We start from the raw sequence: 21,327 nt of genomic DNA on the forward strand, positions 1-21,327 counted from the left end.
TAAGGATTCATCCTTTCCTCAGCCCGGACACAACAAACCCCAACAGAGCAGGAGGCAGTCGTGGTTTCGGTCTTTTCGAGGCTCGGGCAGGTCCCATTTTTCCTCGTCCAATGTGGACTCAAAAGGATCAGAGGAGCTCAGATTCTTGGCGGGCTCAGTCACGCCCAAAAAAGAGACAGTCTGAAAACCCGCTTCCAAAGCGGCTTCCTCATGACTTGCGGCCTCCTCTCTCCGCATCCTCGGTCGGTAGCAGGCTCACCCGCCTTGGCGATATTTAGCTGCCATAGGTCAATGACCGTTGGGTGTGAGACATTCTGTCTCACGGGTACAGGATAGAGCTCACTTCTCGTCCTCCAACTCGATTCTTCAGAACTTCTCCACCTCCCGGCCGAGCCGCTGCTCTTCTGCAAACAGGGTGCACTCTATAGGCAGAAAGAGTGATGACCCCCGTTCCTCTTCAGGAACAAGGTCACGGTTTTTACCCCAAATTATTTGCGGTGCCTATAAGAACGGGCCGTTCCGTCCCGTTCTGGATCTAAAACTGCTCAGCAAGCTCGTGGACACCAGGCGGTTCCGGATGGAATCCCTCCGCCATGTCATCGCCTCAATGTCCCAAGGAGATTTCCTAGCATCATTAGGCATCAAGGATGCTTATCCACACGTGCCGATTGATCCAGAGCACTAGCGTTTCTACGCTTCGTTATAGGAGACGAACACCTTCTGTTCGTAGCTCTACCTTCCGGCTAGCGACAGTCCCACTGGTCTTCGCCAAGGTCAGGGCAGCAGTAGTCACAGTCCTGCACTCTCAGGGTCACTCTGTGATCCCATATTTAGACGATCTACTTGTCAAGGCACTCTCTTAGGAAACATGCCGACACTGCCCGAACGTTGCGCTGGAGACTCTCTAGAGTTTTGGGTGGATCATTAACTTTTTGAAGTCAGATCCGACCCCGACCCTATCGCTAACATATCTAGGCATGGAGTTTCATACTCTCTCAGCGATAGTGAAGCTTCCGCTAGACAAACAGCATTCACTACGGGCTGCAATCTCTTCTTTAAGAACCAGTCGCACACATTGAGACGCCTCATGCACTTCCTACGTAAGATGGTAGCAATGGAGGCAGTTCTTTTCGCGCAGTTTCATCTGCGTCCACTACAATGTGACATTCTCCGCCAATGGGACGGGGAGTCGACCTCCCTCAACAGAGTCGTCTTTCTTTCTCAGGCGGCCAAGGAATCTCTACGGTGGTGGCTTCTTCCCACCTCATGGTCAAAAAGAAGGTCCTTCCTATCCCCATCCTGGGCGATAGTTACGACAGACGCGAGTCTATCAGGGTGGGGAGCAGTTTTTCTCCATCACAGCGCTCAGGGTACGTGGACTCAGCAAGAGTCCACCCTTCAGATCAATGTTCTTGAACACAGAGCAGTGTATCTTGCCCTACAAACCTTCCAACAGCAGCTGGACAGCAAGCAAATCCGACTTCAGTCGGACAACTCCACAGCGGTGGCATACATCAACCACCAAGGAAGAACGCGCAACCGGCAAGCCTTCCAGGAAGTCCGGCAGGTTCTGATGTGGGTGGAAGACACGGCATCCACCATATCCACAGTTCACATCCCAGGCGTGGAAAACTAGGAAGCTGACTTCCTAAGTCGCCGGGGTGTGGCCGAAAGGGTATGGTCTCTTCACCCGGACGGGTTTCAGGAGATCTGGCGCCGCTGACAGAGGCCGGACGTCGATCTAATGGCGTCACGGCACAACAACAATGTGCCAGCTTCATGGCACGGTTTCACAATCATCGGGCTCTGGCGGCAGACGCCTTAGTTCAGCATTGGTCGCAGTTCCAGCTACCTTATGTGCCACCTCTGGCATTGTTGCCCAGAGTGCTGCGCTAGATCAGGACCGACTGCGGCCGCGCCATCCTCGTCGCTACAGATTGGCCGAGGATGTTGTGGTTCCCGGTTCTGTGGTGCCTCACGGTAGGCTAACCGGGGGCACTACCAGACCAATCAGACTGGCTGTCTCAAGGGCCATTCTTCCATTTGAATTCTACGGCCCTCAACCTGATGGTGTGGCATTGAGTCCTGGAACCTAGTGTCGTCAGGATTACCTCAGGACGTGGTTGCCACCATGAGACAGGCTAGCATACCAACGTCCGCCAAGATTGACCACAGGACGTGGAAGATATTCTTATCTCGGTGCTCGGCGCAGGGTGTTTCTCCCTGGCCGGTTGCATCGTCTATGTTTCCTTCCTTCCTGCAATCTAGGTTGGAAAAAGGGTTGTCGCTCAATTCCCTTTAGGGACAAGTCTCAGCGCTATCTGTATTTTTTCAGAAACGACTTCCTCAGGTACGCACGTTCCTACGGGGAGTTTGTCGTCTCAGCACTCCGTACAGGCGGCCGTTAGAGCCCTGGGATCTGAACAAGGTTCTAATTGCTCTCCAGATGCCGCCTTTCGAGCCTTTGAAAGAGGTCTCCCTTCCCGCTTTTCTCGGGAAGTGGCCTTCTAGTAACGGTCTCGTCTCTTAGGAGAGTTTCCGAGCTAGCAACGCTCTCATACAAATCTCCCTTCCTGGTCCTTCACCAGGACAGGGTAGTTCTGCGTCCGATTCCGGAATTTCTCCCTAAGGTGGTATCCCACTTTCATATCAATCAGGATATCACCTCACCTTCTTTGTGTCCTCGTCCAGTCCATCAATTTCAGAAGGATTTGCATCTGTTGGTTCTGGTGAGAGCACTCAGGTTCTACTTCCCGCATGGCGCTCCTGCGCCACCCGGATGCACTCTTTGTCCTTGTCGCTGGTCGGCGTAAACAGTCGCAAGCTTCTGAATCCACCCTGGCTCGGGGGATCGAGGAACCAATTCTTGAAACCTACAGTTCTACTGGGCTTCTGGTTCTCTCAAGGCTGAAGGCCCATTCTACCAGAGCCGTGGGTGCATCCTGGGCATTACGGCACCAGGCTACGGCTCAGCAGGTGTGTCAGGCACCTACCTGATTGAGTCTGCATACTTTTACCAAGCATTTTCAGGTGCATACCTACGCTTCGGCAGACGCCAGCCTAGGTAGATAAGTCCTTCAGGCGGCGATTGCCCACCTGTAGGAAAGGGCTGTTTGACGGCCCTATCACGAGGTATTCTTTTACCCACCCAGGGACTGCTTTTGGACGTCCCAATTGTCTGGGTCTCCCAATTAGGAGCGAAAAAGAAGAAGGGAATTTTGTTTACTTACCGTAAATTCCTTTTCTTCTAGCTCCAATTGGGAGACCCAGCACCCGCCCTGTTTTCTCGGGGTTTTTCTGTTTTTTCGGGTACACATGTTGTTCATGTGGTATGGTTCAGTTCTCCGATGTTTCCTCGGATTGAATTGGTCTTTAAACCAGTTATTGGCTTTCCTCCTTCTTGCTTTGGCACTAAAACTGGTGAGCCAGTGATCCCACTGGGGGTGTATAGCCAGAAGGGGAGGGGCCTTACACTTTTAAGTGTAATACTTTGTGTGGCCTCCAGAGGCAATAGCTATACACCCAATTGTCTGGGTCTCCCAATTGGAGCTAGAAGAAAAGGAATTTACGGTAAGTAAACAAAATTCCCTTCTTTCCTAATGTCTAATTTGAATCTCTTTCCTTCAAGTTTTATCCCATTGCTTCTTGTACTTCCTTGTGTTAATGAGAATAGGGTAATTCCCTCTGCATTATGACTACCTTTCAGATATTTGTAAACCGCTATTAAGTCTCCTCTCAGCCTTCTCTTTTTCAAACTAAACATCCCTAGTTCTTTTAGCAGTTCTTCATATGACATGGTTTGCAGACCTTCTACAATCGTGGTTGCTCTTCTCTGGACTTGCTCCAATATATCGATGTCTTGCTTGAATTGAGGCGCCCAAACTATACACAGTATTCCAGGTGTTGTCTGACCAGGGCAGAATATAGGGGAATAATTACCTCTCTTGATCTAGATTCAATGCTTGTTTTGATACATCCCAGAATTTTGTTGGCCTTTTTAGCTGCAGGTTCACATTGTTAGCACATGTTGAATCTGAGATCCACTATTATGCCAAAGTCCTTTTCCCTGGTTCTATCACCTAGTTCTATTCCTTCCATACTATATATGGTTTTTACATTTCTTTTACCCAGATGTAGGACTTTGCATTTGTCCCTGTTAGAAAACATTCTGTTCTTCTTGGCCCATTGTGTGTCTAGATCCTTTTGAATACGCTCTTTCCTCTCTAGTGTTGGCTACTCCTCCTATCTTAGTATCATCTGCAAATTTTGTGAGTTTCCAACTAATTCCGTTATCCAGATAATTTATAAAGATATTAAACAGCACTGGCCCCAGGACAGAGCCTTGCGGCACCCCACTTTTGACTTTCCTCCAGGTTGATGTGTAACCATTTAGTATTTCTCGTTGCGCCCGATCATTAAGCCAGTTGTGAATCCATCTAACTGATTTTTTGTCAATTCTATACTTGATCATTTTTTTCAATGAGGATGTCATGTGATACTTTATGTCCTATCTATGAATATCTAACAAATCATCTGATCGGTAAACAGCGTAACGAAAAAAAACACCAGAATTAGTTTTTTTGTTTGGCGAAACATTGCAATAAAATGCAGTAGAGGGAATCAAAAAATCGTATCTACCCAAAAAGTTGCATCTGTAAAAACGTCAGCTGAGGGCGCAAAAACTGTTTACCCAGCCCTATATCCTGAAAATTGAAAATATTTCTGGTCTCGGAAAATGGCAACAAAATTTTTTCACCACTTATCTAAAAAGAACAAAAAAATCCCATGCATGTTTGGCATCTGTGTACACGTACTAACCTGGAGAATCGTTCTGCCATGTCAGTTTTACCAAATAGTGAACATGGTTGGTAAAAAAAAAAAAAGAAATTCTGGAATTGCGCTTTTTCTTTGCAATTTTTCTGCACTTAGTATTTTTTTTCCCCCTCTTTTCCAGTATACTATATGGTAACATAAATGGTTTCATTAGAAAGTGCAACTCGTCCTGCAAAAAATAAGTCTCATATGGCAATGTTGACAGAAAAATAAAAAGGTTATGGCTCGTGTAAGAAGGGGAGGAAACAAAAAACGAAAATGAATAAAACCGGAAAATGGCAAGCTCATGAAGGGGTTAAACCATTGTGTGAATGTAGCCTAAGGACAATTTTCTTTCTTCGGATATACTACTGGGCTTTATATCTGTTATGCCATAATAAAAAAATGAAATTAAAAAGCATATAATTTGTGCTGTTAATACGCTAGCAGCAGTTCGTCTACTTTTGAGTCGTATCAAATCCATCTATTTCTTGTTCTTTTTGCAGAGACACTCCATCAGTGGGCCGATATCTTCCACTAAATCATTACCAGGCCTGTCTGATAAAAGACCAAGTTATCCTGAAATACCAGTACAAGGTACATGAAATCTAAGGAACAAAAGTGTTCTCGTTATTTTCTTTTCAGATTGAGAACAGCGCACCATCAGTAAATGCTTTGCCTCTAGAAGGCTGAGACTCCACAAGACTATGCCCAGTCTGTGTAATCCATTGTTTAGCTTCCCATGTTAAAGGGAGTCTGTCAGCACAATATGACTATACAAAGCAGGCAAAGGACCTTACAGGTGATATAGCGCAAAGAAAAATCAAACCTTAAATAATAAAACTCCAGCTGCTGCTCTGCTGGTAGGGTAAAACCAACATTGATATATACCGAAAAGTGAGAAAGGCGGGTGTGCTGCTCTGCTGGTGAAGAATTCCCTGAGGAAGAGGTCCTTTCGATGTAGACGTTACAAATGGACTACAAGCTATTTTTATTAACCTGAATCCCGTGAATTCTTCACCAGCAGAGTAGCACACCCCCTTTTCTCTATTTTTGGTATACAGGATGAATGTCAGACATATAGAAAAATTTAGTCCTGAGAAAAGTTGCTTTATCTCTTTTTGATGCAAAATGAAAGTATTTACTAGATGTGTCACAGATCTTGATTGGTCCTAACATGTCCTCATAATCATTTAAAGGGAGCCTGTCACCGACTCATCTGCGGGGCGGTCCGATAGGCTTTGCTGTTCTCAGGTGCAGCACCTCCTCTATCCTTGCGATCGCTGTACTCCTTGATTCGTGTAGATGACGCATCCTACGTCATCTACACAGGCCACCATTGCGCTCCTGCGCATGCGCACTTTGTTCTGCCCTGCTGAGGGCAGAGCAAAGTACTGTAATGCGCAGGCACGGGGAAAGGTCAAAGGCCACCTGCGCATTACAGTACTTTGCCCTCAGCAGGGCGGAACAAAGCGCAGGAGCGTAATGGAGGGCACTGCGGAGGACGCTGGAGACGTCATCCACATAAAGCAAGGATGACGGCGATGGACGAAAGAGAGGAGGCGCCACCAAGGAAAGAGGAGGCGCCGGACCCGAGATCAACCACGTTCATCAGACCGGACCGTATCAGATCACCTTGCAGGTATGTGACAGGTTCTCTTTAAAACAATCACATAAAAACAATTGATACCTGTAGCCGTTTCTGTGATGTCCATGCTGCTATTCTCAGTGAGTCACATTACATTGGGTCACCTAACCGCTGCAATTAATCACCTCCCCCGATCATCTGCAGCCTTTTTTGGACGATGTAATAGTAAAGGCTGCAGCTCTTCTTTTTCACAGCGTCTTAGATGAGGATTGGGACATCACACAAATTACATCTTATATTTGTGTGTGCTTTTAGTTTCCTAATCTATTTTATTTTTGGTTTTGTTATTTGTCCCTTCTTAGTTCGATCTTAGAGGCCAACCACATCCTCATACCATCAACGACCCATAAAATTACATCATGACTTTCAGCCCAGCAGCATCAAAGGATTCATAGGGTTAATACTGCGTACAGCTCCCACTTGGACCATTTCTTTAGACTTCCAACTTTGCCCTAACAAGGAAGTTCATGTTTTTCAAAAGGATTCTTGGTGACATAATCTTCAAAGCAAAATGGGAGCACAAGCTCTTTGTGATCAGACATAATAAAATGTAACTAAAAAAAGGCTCATATATGCAAAAAAATCTTCTTTTTTTTTTCATTTTTGTTTTAATTTCTATTTTTACTCCCTAGGGTGAATTGACACAATTTAGCAAAAAATCTGAGAGCAAATGCTGTGCAATCCTCATTTCTAGCTTTCACAAAGGGAATACAGTTCTAACCTTTATTCACATTTACTATCAATAATTAGTCCATCCAGCAGCATAAGTCTTTCCATTTACTTCCGATATTTTGTATAAATAGTCTCTTATTTTGAAAAGTTTAAAGTCATAGTTTTTTTAGAAGCCTTGTAGTGGACATGGTAAGGATACATTCTACCAACCAAGTCAACTTCTTCTATCCCGTCCGGTGATTGACTCCTACAGCGCAGAAGAGGGCTCCCCCAAGTCAAAACCATTTTATGAGACGATTACATTACACATCCAGATTTTGATCCTAACCCCTTTTTGCCGATCTCTAATCTATTTTATTTTAGAAATCCATCTAACACATCTGGATAATATTGAAGCTGTAAGACTTCATTCAGACTTTAGAAGGCCAGAGAACTCCTTTTATACTCCTATTTCTTTGTGTCCAGATTTTTCCTAGGCATATATACAGTGCCTTGAAAAAGTATTAATACCCTGTGAATTTTTGCACGTTTTTCACATTGAACCCACAAACTTAAATGTGTTTTATGTGACCATCACTATCAAGTAGTTATGAAATATAAAGGCAATACTGCATGGTTTTCTAAATATTTAAAAATATAAATCTGATAATTATGACGTGCATTTGTATTTAGCTCCCTGTAGTCTGATACCTATAAATAAAATCCTGAGGGACCAAATTACTCCAGAAGTCATCTAATTAGCAAATTGAGTCCATAATTTATTCTAAGTATAACTTCAGCTGTTCTTTGAACTTTTCAGAGGTTTATTTCACAACATTAGGGATCAAACAGCATCTTGAAAACCAAGAAACACATCAGATAGGTCAGGGATAAAGTTGTGGGGAAGAGTAAAGCATAGTAGGTTAATAAAAAATAGCCCAAGCTCTGAACATCTCATGGAGCTCTGTTTAAACCATCATTAAAAAATGGAAGAAGCATAGCACAACTGCAACCTACCAAGGTATGGCTGTCCACCTAAACTGACATCCCAAGCAAGGAGAACGCTAATTCAAGAAGAACCCAAGAGGCCCATGGTCACTCTGGAGGAGATGCAGAGATCCACAGCTCAGGTGGGAGAATCTGTCCACAGGACAACTATTAGGCTATGTGCGCACGTTGCATAATTTCATACGTTTACGTTGCATATTGCACTGCAACGTAAACGCATGCGTCCTACGTTCCCAGCACAATCTATGAAGATTGTGCATAATCCATACGCACATTGCGTTTTAGAGCGCAGCGATTTGCATGCTGAAATTTTGGTCCAAATCGCTGCGCTCAAAAAAGTAACATGTCACTTATTTCGTGCTCTTTGGATGCTGCTCCCACTCTGTCTATGGGAGAGGCAGCATCCAGTGCGCATGAAATCGGCATCTGTTCTGCAGACACACCGCATCCATTACGCAGTGTTTCTTCAGCGATTTGAAGCGCACATACACTGCCAAATCGCTGAAGATTTTTCAGCATGGACACCACGCAACGTGCGCACATAGCCTTAGTCTTATACTCCACAAATCTGGCCTACATGGAAGAGTGGCAAAAAGAAAGACAATTAAAAAAAAAAAAAAAAGTCTTAAGTCCCATTTGCTGTTTGCAAACAGCTATGTGGGAATACAGCTAGCATGTGGGAGAAGGTGTTCTTGTCATTTGAAACCGAAGTAGAACTTTTTGGGATAAGAGAAAATGCTATGGTTGGCCGAAAACTAACACTGCACATCACCTGAAAACACCATCCACACTGTCAAACATGGTGGTGGCAGTATCATGCTGTGTGGATTTTTTTCTTCAGCAGTGACAGGGAAGCTGATCAGAGTTGATTTGAAGGGGGATGGAGCTAAATACAGGGCAATCCTGGAAGATAACCTGTTAGAGGCTGCAAAAGTCTTGAGATTGGGGTGTAGGTTCACATTCTAGCAGGACAATGACCTTAAACATACTGCCAGAGCTACAATGGAGGGGTTTAGATCAAAGCATATTTATGTGTTTGAATGGCCCAATCAAAGTTCCTGTATCCCATTGATAATCTGTGACAGGACTTAAAAATTTCTGTTCACAGATGCTCTCCATCCAATCTCACTGAGTTTTAGCTATTTTTCAAAGAAGAACAGGCAAAACTTTCAGCCTCTAAATGTGCCAAACTAGTAGAGCCATATCCCCAAGCACTATCTGCAGTAATTGCTGCAAAATGTGGTCCAACAAAGTATTGGCTTTGGAGGGGGGGGGGGTGTTGAATACAAAAGCACATCACAATTTTCATATTTATATGTTAAAAATATTTAGAAAACCTTGTATCATTTCCTTTACACTTCACAAATACTTGCTATATAGTGTTGGTATATTACATAAAATACATTTAAGTTTGTGGGTGTAACAGGAAAAAAATATGGAAAAGTTCATGGGGTATAATTCCTCCGCCATTAGTGAGCAAATGCTCTTGTTTCTTAATGGAAATTTTTCACATTTGTGTGACCTAGAGCTAAGGTCCTTCATTTCATCTAGAGATCATTCACTTATGGGTTGAGGACATTCTGGATGCATTTCCTCACATTTTTATTACCCACATTAGGGGTTCTTTCTCATTAGGAGTCAACTCATTCCAGTACAACCTTCATGGTAACAGCAGAAGTCGGTCCTTATACTGCCTACAGGAGATTCTCTTGCTAAAGGTTTTCTCTGAAGGCCAAGTCTCCAGTTTGAGTATCACTATGGACAGCTCTCCTTATGTAGCAGAAGGTGACTTTAACCAAGTCTGCTTTCGTTGTGATGCCAATACTGTCCAACCAGGGTAAGGTCCATGAGGGCTGGACGGTTCATCTATTAGCTGTCCATAATGCCAGTGTCTCCTACTTCTGCATTGTCTTCCACCAACCACTGCAAATTCTGTAGGGTGAAGAGCTGCAGCTGGATGTAGGTTGTGTTTTAGAGGTGCTGTCACGTTTAGTGTTCTTTTTGTTTTTCTTCAGGGTACCCCATGATTTCAAAATAAAAGGAAATTTTTCGTTTTTGTGTAAAATCATTTTTTACCATAAAGTTCCTTGATTAACCTTATTCCTTTTTTTCCCCTTTTTATTTTCAGCCTTAATTTGATCTTATTTCTGCTGTGTTCTTAGTAGACGATAAAAAATACTTTCTTTGTCGCTCCATTGGGAGACCCAGACAATTGGGTGTATAGCTTCTGCCTCCGGAGGCCACACAAAGTATTACACTCAAAAGTGTAACCCCTCCCCTCTGCCTATACACCCTCCCGTGCATCACGGGCTCCTCAGTTTTATGCTTTGTGTGGAAGGAGGCACACATCCACTCACACATCTCCATTTTAGTCAGCAGCAGCTGCTGATTGTATCGGTTGGAAGAAAAGAGGGCCCCCACGGGGCCCCCGGCATGCTCCCTTCTCACCCCACTAAGTCGGCGGTGCTGTTAAGGTACCCATTGCGGGTACGACGGCCGGAGCCTCATGCCGTGTTTCCTTCTCCATCCCTGAGGGCTCTGGTAGAAGTGGGATCCGAAGCGGTCATCCAGGTTCTGGGACCGTGCTCCCTCCGCAGCCCCTGAGGGAATCTGCTGGACAGGAGCTTATCTATCCTCAGGGACAGGGCCCTGCATCCACGAGGTACTCTGTGTCCCCATGGGGACTGTGTATGGAGCGCCTGGTTTCCGGACGCCGCAACTGACTGCTGAATTGTGAAGACCGGGGACTACCGCGCCGACCGCGCCTGCTTGTCGGCCGCGGTATTAAATTTAGTCCCCGGCTTCATCGCGGCCTAGTGGCAAAACTCCCGCCCCCGGCCTGTCTATCAGAGATAGGGGCGGGACAGCCGACCTGACGTCGGATGTGAGGGCCGGGGCATCCTGTATGCTCCCTCCCCCCTCACTGATCACTGTGGGGACCCCAGATTCCCGCACTTTTCCTAACACCGCCCATGGCTTCACTCCTCCCCTGAGAGCTCCGGCAGCCATCTTTAGGACATTCTGCCGGTGGAGAATCACAGAGAACAGCTCTGCAGCTCTGGGAGACCAAGGCAGGGAATCTGGAGCGCACACACCCCGCTTTTTAGCGGTCAGTAAGCCGCACCGGTCACTCGGTGTTGGTCCCCTTGGGTGCCGGTATAGATACGTATATATATATATACTTATTTCTGTTCGGCCGGGCTGTATACCCTTTTTTCTATATACCCTCAGTGATCATGCTCCTAGGACACAACAGCATGTCGGCCACAAGGAGCAAGGGCACTAAAGCACAGGGTTTTTTTGCGACATGTACCTCTTGTAGGGCCATGTTACCTGCGGGTTCCACCTACCCTCACTGTGAGCAATGCTCGACCCCTGTTACGCTTGCTCAGCCGGAGCCTCGGTCACTAGTGGGCCCCTCGGCTCAGGCAGACCCCCCTGCTTCCACTGTCCAGGTGGCAGCGACAGAGTTTGCAGTTTTTGCTGAAAAGCTCTCAGAGTCACTCTCACAATCCATGGCTCAGTCTATGGACAAATGGTCTGCCAAGTTGCTGGAAGCCCTGCAGTCCAGACCGGTCCTTACACAGGCCCCTGACCCTGATAGATCGGCGCCTCCAGGTCCCTCTCGGTACACCCCGGCCGGGGTGGACCCTAGGTCTCACGTGGAGGACTCCTCCACGGACCACAGTCCCAGACCAGCTAAGCGGGCTCGCTTGGAATCTTCCCCGACTTCCTCACGCTGCTCGGGTTCCCAGCTTGAGGACTCTCTGGAGGACGAGGCGGAGGTTGCAGCTCAGGGCTCGGACCCTGATGTTGCCCTCAATCTTGATACACCTGAAGGGGACGCCTTAGTAAATGATCTTATCTCGTCCATCAATCAGGTGTTGGATCTATCTCCCCCGCCTCCATCTATAGAGGAGTCGGCCTCTCAGCAGGAGAAACACCAGTTTAGGTTTCCCAAACGTACACGGAGTGCATTTTTTGATCACTTTAACTTCAGGGATGCCATCCAGAAGCCCAGAGCGGTTCCGGACAAGCGCTTTACTAAGCGCCTTACTGACACACGTTACCCCTTCCCCGCTGACGTAGTTAAGGGTTGGGCTCAATGTCCTAAGGTGGATCCCCTAGTCTCCAGATTGGCGGCTAGATCTGTGGTTTCGGTTGCAGATGGCTCATCACTAAAAGATGCCACTGACAGGCAGATAGAACTCCTGGTGAAATCCATCTAGGAGGCCACGGGAGCGTCTTTTGCCCCGGCTTTTGCAGCCGTGTGGGCACTCCAAGCTATCTCAGCTTGTCTGGCTGAGATTAATGCGGTCACACGTACGTCTGCCCCGCAGGTTGCATCTTTAACCTCTCAGGCGTCGGCGTTTTCTTCCTACGCCATGAACGCAGTCCTAGACTCTGCTAGCCGTACAGCGGTGGCATCCGCTAATTCGGTTGCAGTTCGCAGGGCCATGTGGCTGCGCGAATGGAAGGCAGACTCGGCTTCCAAGAGGTTCTTAACCGGTTTGCCGTTTTCTGGCGAGAGATTGTTTGGCGAACGATTGGATGAGATTATTAAGGAATCCAAGGGAAAGGACTCCTCCTTACCCCAGTCCAAACCTAAGAGACCTCAGCAACGAAAAATACAATCGAGGTTTCGGTCCTTTCGTCCCTCCGCCAAGCCACAGTCCTCTTCGTCCAATAGACAGGACAAAGGCCAGAGGAATTCCTATGCGTGGCGGTCTAAGTCACGCCCCCAAAAGACCGCCGGAGGCACTGCTTCCAAGGCGGCCTCCTCATGACTCACGGCATCCCCGAACCGCATCCTCGGTCGGTGGCAGGCTCTCCCGCTTTCGCGACGCCTGGTGGCCACATGTTCAAGACCGATGGGTGAGAGACATCCTGTCTCACGGTTACAGGATAGAGTTCAGCTCTCGTCCTCCGACTCGTTTCTTCAGAACCTCCCCGCCCCCCGCGCGAGCAGACGCACTTTTTCAAGCAGTGGACGCTCTGAAAAAAGGAGTCGTGACCCCCGTTCCCACTCAGGAACAGGGTCGCGGTTTTTACTCCAACTTATTCGTGGTGCCAAAGAAAGACGGATCATTCTGTCCCGTTCTGGACCTCAAATTGCTCAACAAACACGTGAGCACCAGACGATTCCGGATGGAATCTCTCCGCTCGGTCATCGCCTCGATGTCACAAGGAGACTTCCTCGCATCGATCGACATCAAGGATGCCTATCTGCATGTGCCGATCGCACCAGAACATCAACGCTTTTTGCGTTTCGCCATCGGGGACGAACACCTTCAGTTCGTGGCATTGACCTTCGGCCTGGTGACAGCCCCACGGGTTTTCACCAAAGTCATGGCATCCGTTGTGGCGGTCCTGCATTCTCAGGGGCACTCGGTGATTCCCTACTTAGACGATCTCCTAGTCAGGGCACCTTCTCGGGCGGCGTGTCAACACAGCCTTACCGTCGCTCTGGAGACACTCCAGCAGTTCGGGTGGCTCATCAACTTCCCAAAATCCAAGTTGACACCGACCCAATCTCTGACCTATCTAGGGATGGAGTTTCATACACAGTCAGTGGTAGTCAAGCTACCACTAGACAAACAGCTGTCACTGCAGGCAGGGGTGCAGTCTCTGATTCAGATTCAGTCGCACCCCTTGAGACGCCTCATGCACTTCCTGGGGAAGATGGTGGCAGCGATGGAAGCAGTGCCCTTCGCGCAATTCCATCTGCGCCCGCTCCAGTGGGACATTCTCCACAAATGGGACAGGAGGTCGAACTCTCTCGACAGGAACGTCTCTCTTTCCCTTGCAACAAAGACGTCTCTTCAGTGGTGGCTTCTTCCCACTTCTCTATCACAGGGAAGATCCTTCCTGCCCCCAACCTGGGCTGTGGTCACCACGGACGCGAGCCTGTCAGGGTGGGGAGCGGTGTTCCTCCATCACAGGGCTCAGGGAACCTGGACTCCGATAGTCTTCCCTTCAGATCAATGTCCTGGAGATAAGGGCAGTGTATCTGGCCCTATTGGCTTTCCAGCAGTTGCTGGACGGCAGGCAGATCCGTATCCAGTCGGACAACGCCACTGCCGTCGCATACATCAACCACCAAGGCGGCACGCGGAGTCGTCAAGCCTTCCAGGAAGTCCAGCGAATTCTGCAGTGGGTGGAAGCCACAGCATCCACCATCTCCGCAGTTCACATACCGGGCGTAGAAAACTGGGAAGCAGATTTTCTCAGTAGTCAGGGCATGGATGCGGGGGAATGTTCCCTGCACCCAGAAGTGTTTCGAGAGATCTGTCGCCGCTGGGGAACGCCGGACGTCGATCTCATGGCGTCACGGCACAACAACAAGGTCCCGGCCTTCATGGCACGATCTCAAGACCACAGAGCTCTGGCGGCGGACGCATTAGTTCAGGATTGGTCGCAGTTTCAACTGCCTTATGTATTTCCTCCTCTGGCAATGCTGCCCAGAGTACTATGCAAGATCAGGTCCGACTGCCGTCGCACCAGTCTCGCCGCTCCAGACTGGCCGAGGCGGTCATGGTACCCGGATCTGTGGCATCTCACGGTGGGTCAGCCGTGGGCGCTGCCAGACCGCCCAGACTTGCTGTCGCAAGGGCCGTTTTTCCATCTGAATTCTGCGGCCCTCAACCTGACTGTGTGGCCATTGAGTCCTGGCTCCTAGCGTCTTCAGGGTTGTCTCAGGATGTCATTGCCACTATGAGACAGGCCAGGAAACCGACGTCCGCCAAGATCTATCACAGGACTTGGCGGATTTTCTTGTCCTGGTGTTCTGATAAAGGTTTTACTCCCTGGCCTTTTGCCTTACCCACTTTTCTTTCCTTCCTTCAATCCGGAATGGATAAGGGGTTGTCACTTAGTTCTCTCAAAGGGCAAGTATCGGCACTCTCAATATTCTTTCAAAAGCGCCTGGCCAAGCTTCCGCAGGTCCGCACGTTCCTGCAGGGAGTTTGCCACATAGTCCCACCTTACAAGCGTCCGCTGGAACCCTGGGACCTTAACAGGGTGCTAACGGCTCTTCAGAAGCCGCCTTTTGAGCCGCTGCGGGATGTCTCCTTATCGCGTCTTTCGCAGAAAGTGGCATTTCTAGTAGCAGTTACTTCACTCCGTAGAGTGTCGGAGCTTGCAGCACTGTCATGCAAAGCCCCCTTCCTGGTTTTTCACCAGGATAAGGTGGTTCTCCGTCCTGTTCCGGAATTTCTCCCTAAGGTGGTATCGCCTTTTCATCTCAATCAGGATATCACCTTACCTTCATTTTGCCCTAATCCAATTCACCGCTTTGAAAAGGATTTGCACTCATTAGATCTAGTGAGAGCACTCCGTTTCTACGTGTCTCGCACAGCGCCCCTGCGCCGTTCAGATGCGCTTTTTGTCCTTGTGGCTGGTCAGCGTAAGGGTTCGCAAGCTTCCAGGTCAACCTTGGCTCGGTGGATCAAGGAACCGATTCTTGAAGCTTACCGTTCTTCGGGGCTTCCGATTCCTTCGGGACTGAAAGCCCATTCTACCAGAGCCGTGGGGGCGTCCTGGGCATTGCGGCACCAGGCAACGGCTCTACAAGTGTGTCAGGCAGCTACGTGGTCTAGTATGCACACTTTCACAAAGCACTATCAAGTGCATGCCTATGCTTCGGCAGATGCCAGTCTAGGTAGGCAAGTCCTTCAGGCGGCGGTGGCCCACCTGTAAGAGGGAGTCGTGTCGGCTCTTGTTATCGAGGTATTCTTTTACCCACCCAGGGACTGCTTTTGACGTCCCAATTGTCTGGGTCTCCCAATGGAGCGACAAAGAAGGGAATTTTGTTTACTTACCGTAAATTCCTTTTCTTCTAGCTCCTATTGGGAGACCCAGCACCCGCCCCTGTTCCCTTCGGGCTAGTTGTTCTTTTGTGTACACATGTTGTTCATGTTGAATTGTTTCATGGTTTTCAGTTCTCCGAACATCCTTCGGATTGAATTTACCTTAAACCAATTTATAAGTTTCCTCCTTCCTGCTTTTGCACCAAAACTGAGGAGCCCGTGATGCACGGGAGGGTGTATAGGCAGAGGGGAGGGGTTACACTTTTGAGTGTAATACTTTGTGTGGCCTCCGGAGGCAGAAGCTATACACCCAATTGTCTGGGTCTCCCAATAGGAGCTAGAAGAAAAGGAATTTACGGTAAGTAAACAAAATTCCCTTCATTTCTCATTAGCCTACTCTGGGGAAGAACTATCCTCATGACTGTGAATCTACAATAAACTTCTCTACAAAATGTTTTGCTGGCAGCGTTTACATCTCCTTTTTGTCCAGATCAGGACTGTAGAAACATTGTACTAGGTTAATTATTATTATGTGTAATCAAAGCTGTTATTGTCTGCAGATCATTTGCTAAGAACGTCTTCCAGCGCTAGAGCCGCATCTTCCTTACCAAGGGTGCCGACCATGGATAGTACCAAATCCATTGCTGGTAAAGCCAAGAAAATGTCTTTCTATATATAAAATCAAAAGCAAAATAGTTTTTAAATAACTCTAATGCATACCTAGAAATGGAGGCAAGATCCACCAATATATGGCTCAATAGCTGTCACTTCGCACGTCGTACCTTAGCGTTCAGGTTTTTTTTCTTAATTTAGTGTGTTCTTTTGTTTTTATACTTCCTGGCCTGATATTAAAAACAATATTGGGGAGGAAGTGTCTGACCTGAACTTCCATACTGATTTCCTGCCCCTTTCCTCTCCTTGTCTGAGATCCCTTGTGGTGCTGATTACAATGTAAAGCAGGCGTGTTAATGAAATGTGCTATATATCACTGTTAAGCGCTCTTGCTTTCTGATAGTGCCATTGTAAAAGTGAAATATATCGGCATGTTTGTCAGCTGTCATACTGGAAGTTGGGTGAAATCTCCAGATTGTCTACTTAGTGCCATATCTAACCCCGAAAGCGGTTTCCTTCTTTTTAGTAGATATTTTTGTTTCTTTGTCGCTCCTAATTGGGAGACCCAGACAATTGGGTGTATAGCTACTGCCTCCGGAGGCCACACAAAGTATTACACTTAAAAGTGTAAGGCCCCTCCCCTTCTGGCTATACACCCCCCCGTGGGATCACGGGCTCCTCAGTTTTCATGCTTTGTGCGAAGGAGGCACACATACACGCATAGCTCCACTGTTTAGTCAGCAGCAGCTGCTGACTATGTCGGATGGAAGAAAAGAGGGCCAATATGGGGCCCCCAGCATGCTCCCTTCTCACCCCACTTTTGTCGGCGGTGTTTGTTAAGGTTGAGGTACCCATTGCGGGTACAGAGGCTGGAGCCCACATGCTGCATCCTTCCCCATCCCCCTTAGGGCTCTGGGTGAAGTGGGATTTACCGGTCTCCAGGCACAGAGACCGTGCTCCGTCCACAGCCCCTGGGGAATCTGCTGGATATGGAGCTGAGTATCGTCAGGGACATGGCCCTGCTACGCCAAGGTACTCTGTGTCCCCGTACAGTCCGCGCGCACACTGCAGCATTGCTGGGTGTGTTAGTGCGCCGGGGACAACAGCGCTGCGCGCTGGTGCCATTCCTATCTACAGCTTTGCTGAGAGGGGACATGTTTTTGAAACTGCCGCGCGGCCGCTGTTGTCAGTTTTTTCGCTGCGGCGCGGCTGGGACTTGTGGTGCGCCGGGGACTTCCGCGCTGGCCGTGCATATACCACGGCCACGCTTATTACTAGAGTCCCCGGCTTTTGCGGCCTAGTTTCGCTTCGTTCCCGCCCCCAGGCCTGCCAGTCAGGGGAAGGGCGGGACGCTGTACAGATTGTCAGCGCAGAGGGCTGGAGTCTGCTTTGCATACTCCAGCCCTCACACTGGGCACAGTGGGAAGCCAGTTTCCCGCACTTTTGTTTGAGGCACGCCCACGATCCACCTCTCTTCTCAGGACGCCGGCAGCCATTCCTGTGTGCAGTCTGAGCTGGAGAGAGGAGACTGGGAGACCCAGACACGGGACTCTGGTGCCCACACACCCGCTTTTCAGCGGGCGGTAAGCTGCCCTCAAGGGCTGACCCCCACTGGTGCCGAAGTGTATATTGTATTTTATGCTTGCAGCTTTACATTGCACTGTACGGTCGCTGGGGATCCTCTGCTATATACCCTCCTAGATTCTCAGAGGACACAACAGCATGTCGACCGCAAAAAGCAAAGGTGCCAAGGCACAGGCTTTCTATGCTGCTTGTACCGCTTGTGGGGCTGTTCTACCGGCAGGTTCCACTGACCCCCACTGTGTGCAGTGCTCGGCCCCTGTGGCACTTGCTCGGCCGGGGCCTCTGCTGGAGGTGACCCAGGCAGAACCTCCTGTAAATACTGTCCAGGTGACAGGGACGGAGTTTGCAGTCTTTGCTGACAGATTGTCTGTGACTATGACTAAAATTCTTGAAACATTGCAGTCTAGACCAGTAACTCAGACCATGGACACTGTTAACTCATTGCTCCCTGGTCCCCCTCAGTCGGAACAGCTCCGGGATCCGGGGGTGTCTCTTGCATCCCAGGGTGATGGCTCTGACACGGACAACAGTCCCAGACAGCCTAAACGGGCTCGCTATGAGCGGCCCTCGACTTCATCACACTGGTCAGGGTCCCAGCAGGAGGACTCTCTGTATGATGAGGCGGAGATAGCTGATCAGGATTCTGATCCTGAGACCGCTCTCAATTTGGATACACCAGATGGTGACGCCATAGTGAATGATCTTATAGCGTCCATCAATAAAATGTTGGACATTTCTCCCCCTGCCCCTCCTGTGGAGGAGACAGCTTCACAGCAGGAGAAATTCCATTTCAGGTATCCCAAGCGTAAATTAAGTGTATTTCTGGACCACTCTGACTTTAGAGAGGCAATCCAGAAACACCACGCTTATCCGGATAAGCGTTTTTCCAAGCGGCTTAAGGATACACGTTATCCTTTTCCCCCAGACGTGGTCAAGGGCTGGACCCAGTGTCCCAAGGTGGATCCTCCAATCTCCAGGCTTGCGACTAGATCCATAGTTGCAGTGGAAGATGGGGCGGCACTTAAAGATGCCACTGACAGACAGATGGAGCTCTGGTTGAAATCCATCTATGAAGCTATCGGCGTGTCGTTGGCTCCAGCATTCGCAGCTGTATGGGCACTCCAAGCTATTTCAGCTGGTCTTACACAGATTGACACGGTCACTCGTGCATCTGCTCCGCAGGTGGCACCCTTAACCTCTCAAATGTCTGCATTTGCGTCTTACGCGATTAATGCTGTCCTAGACTCTACGAGCCGTACGGCAGTGGCGTCCGCCAACTCCGTGGTTTTACGCAGAGCCTTGTGGTTAAGAGAATGGAAGGCAGATTCTGCTTCCAAAAAGTGTTTAACCAGTTTGCCATTTTCTCGTGACCGACTGTTTGGGGAGCGCTTAGATGAAATCATTAAACACTCCAAGGGTAAAGATTCATCTTTACCTCAGCCCAGACAAAATAAACCCCAACAGAGGAGAGGACAGTCGGGGTTTCGGTCCTTTCGAGGCTCAGGCAGGTCCCAATTCTCCTCGTCCAAAAGGACTCAAAAGGATCAGAGGAGCTCAGATTCTTGGCGAACTCAGTCATGCCCAAAAAAGACAGCCGGAAGACCCGCTACCAAGGCGGCTTCCTCATGACTTTCGGCCTCCTCTCTCCGCATCCTCGGTCGGTGGCAGGCTCTCCCGCTTTGGCGACATTTGGCTGCCACAGGTCACAGACCGTTGGGTGAGAGACATTCTGTCTCACGGGTACAGGATAGAGTTCAGCTCTCGTCCTCCAACTCGCTTCTTCAGAACTTCTCCACCTCCCGACCGAGCCGATGCTCTGCGGCTAGCGGTGTCCACTCTAAAAGCGGAAGGAGTGGTGACCCCCGTTCCTCTTCTGGAACAAGGTCACGGTTTTTACTCCAATTTGTTTGTGGTGCCAAAAAAGGACGGGTCTTTCCGTCCTGTTCTGGACCTAAAACTGCTCAACAAGCATGTGAAAACCAGGCGGTTCCGGATGGAATCCCTCCGTTCCGTCATCGCCTCAATGTCTCAAGGAGATTTCCTAGCATCAATAGACATCAAAGATGCTTATCTCCACGTGCCGATTGCTCCAGAGCACCAGCGTTTTCTACGCTTCGTTATAGAAGACGAACACCTTCAGTTCGTAGCCCTGCCTTTCGGTTTGGCGACAGCTCCAAGGGTCTTCACCAAGGTCATGGCAGCAGTAGTAGCAGTCCTGCACTCTCAGGGTCACTCTGTGATCCCTTACTTGGACGATCTACTTGTCAAGGCACCCTCTCAAGAGGCATGCCAAAACAGCCTGAACGTTGCGCTGGAGACTCTCCAGAGTTTCGGGTGGATCATCAACTTTTCAAAGTCAAATCTCACCCCGACCCAATCGATAACATACCTTGGCATGGAGTTTCATACTCTCTCAGCGATAGTGATGCTTCCGCTGGACAAACAGCGTTCACTACAGACAGGGGTGCAATCTCTCCTTCAAGGCCAGTCACACCCCTTGAGACGCCTCATGCACTTCCTAGGGAAGATGGTAGCAGCAATGGAGGCAGTCCCTTTCGCGCAGTTTCATCTGCGTCCACTACAATGGGACATTCTCCGTCAATGGGACGGGAAGTCGACGTCCCTCGACAGGAACGTCTCCCTTTCTCAGGCGGCCAAGGAATCTCTTCAGTGGTGGCTTCTTCCCACCTCATTGTCAAAGGGAAAGTCCTTCCTACCCCCATCCTGGGCGGTGGTCACGACGGACGCGAGCCTGTCAGGGTGGGGAGCGGTTTTTCTCCACCACAGGGCTCAGGGTACGTGGACTCAGCAAGAGTCCACCCTTCAGATCAATGTTCTAGAAATCAGAGCAGTGTATCTTGCCCTACAAGCCTTCCAGCAGTGGCTGGAAGGCAAGCAGATCCGAATTCAGTCGGACAACTCCACAGCGGTAGCATACATCAACCACCAAGGTGGCACACGCAGTCGGCAAGCCTTCCAGGAAGTCCGACGGATTCTAACGTGGGTGGAAGACACGGCTTCCACCATTTCCGCAGTTCACATCCCAGGCGTGGAGAACTGGGAAGCAGACTTCCTCAGTCGCCAGGGTATGGACGCAGGGGAATGGTCCCTTCACCCGGACGTGTTTCAGGAGATCTGTCGCCGCTGGGGGATGCTGGACGTCGACCTGATGGCGTCACGGTACAACAACAAGGTCCCGGCTTT

General features: G+C 49.0%; 1 protein-coding gene across 3 annotated transcripts in view; it reads left to right on the forward strand.

Moving 5' to 3' along the window:
- SPECC1L (sperm antigen with calponin homology and coiled-coil domains 1 like) overlaps positions 1-21,327 on the forward strand; it is a 92,796-nt gene that overhangs the window by 52,454 nt on the left and 19,015 nt on the right. For 2 of the 3 annotated variants that reach the window (XM_075320788.1, XM_075320792.1), the window contains exons 10-11: positions 5,319-5,409; positions 16,488-16,574. In XM_075320788.1, coding sequence (XP_075176903.1) covers positions 5,319-5,409; positions 16,488-16,574 — 178 coding nt within the window. The remainder of the gene's footprint in view (positions 1-5,318; positions 5,410-16,487; positions 16,575-21,327) is intronic. The other variant, XM_075320800.1, reaches the window with a different exon arrangement.

The sequence above is a fragment of the Anomaloglossus baeobatrachus genome, chromosome 1 (assembly GCF_048569485.1).
Source record: "Anomaloglossus baeobatrachus isolate aAnoBae1 chromosome 1, aAnoBae1.hap1, whole genome shotgun sequence".
NCBI lineage: Eukaryota > Metazoa > Chordata > Amphibia > Anura > Aromobatidae > Anomaloglossus > Anomaloglossus baeobatrachus.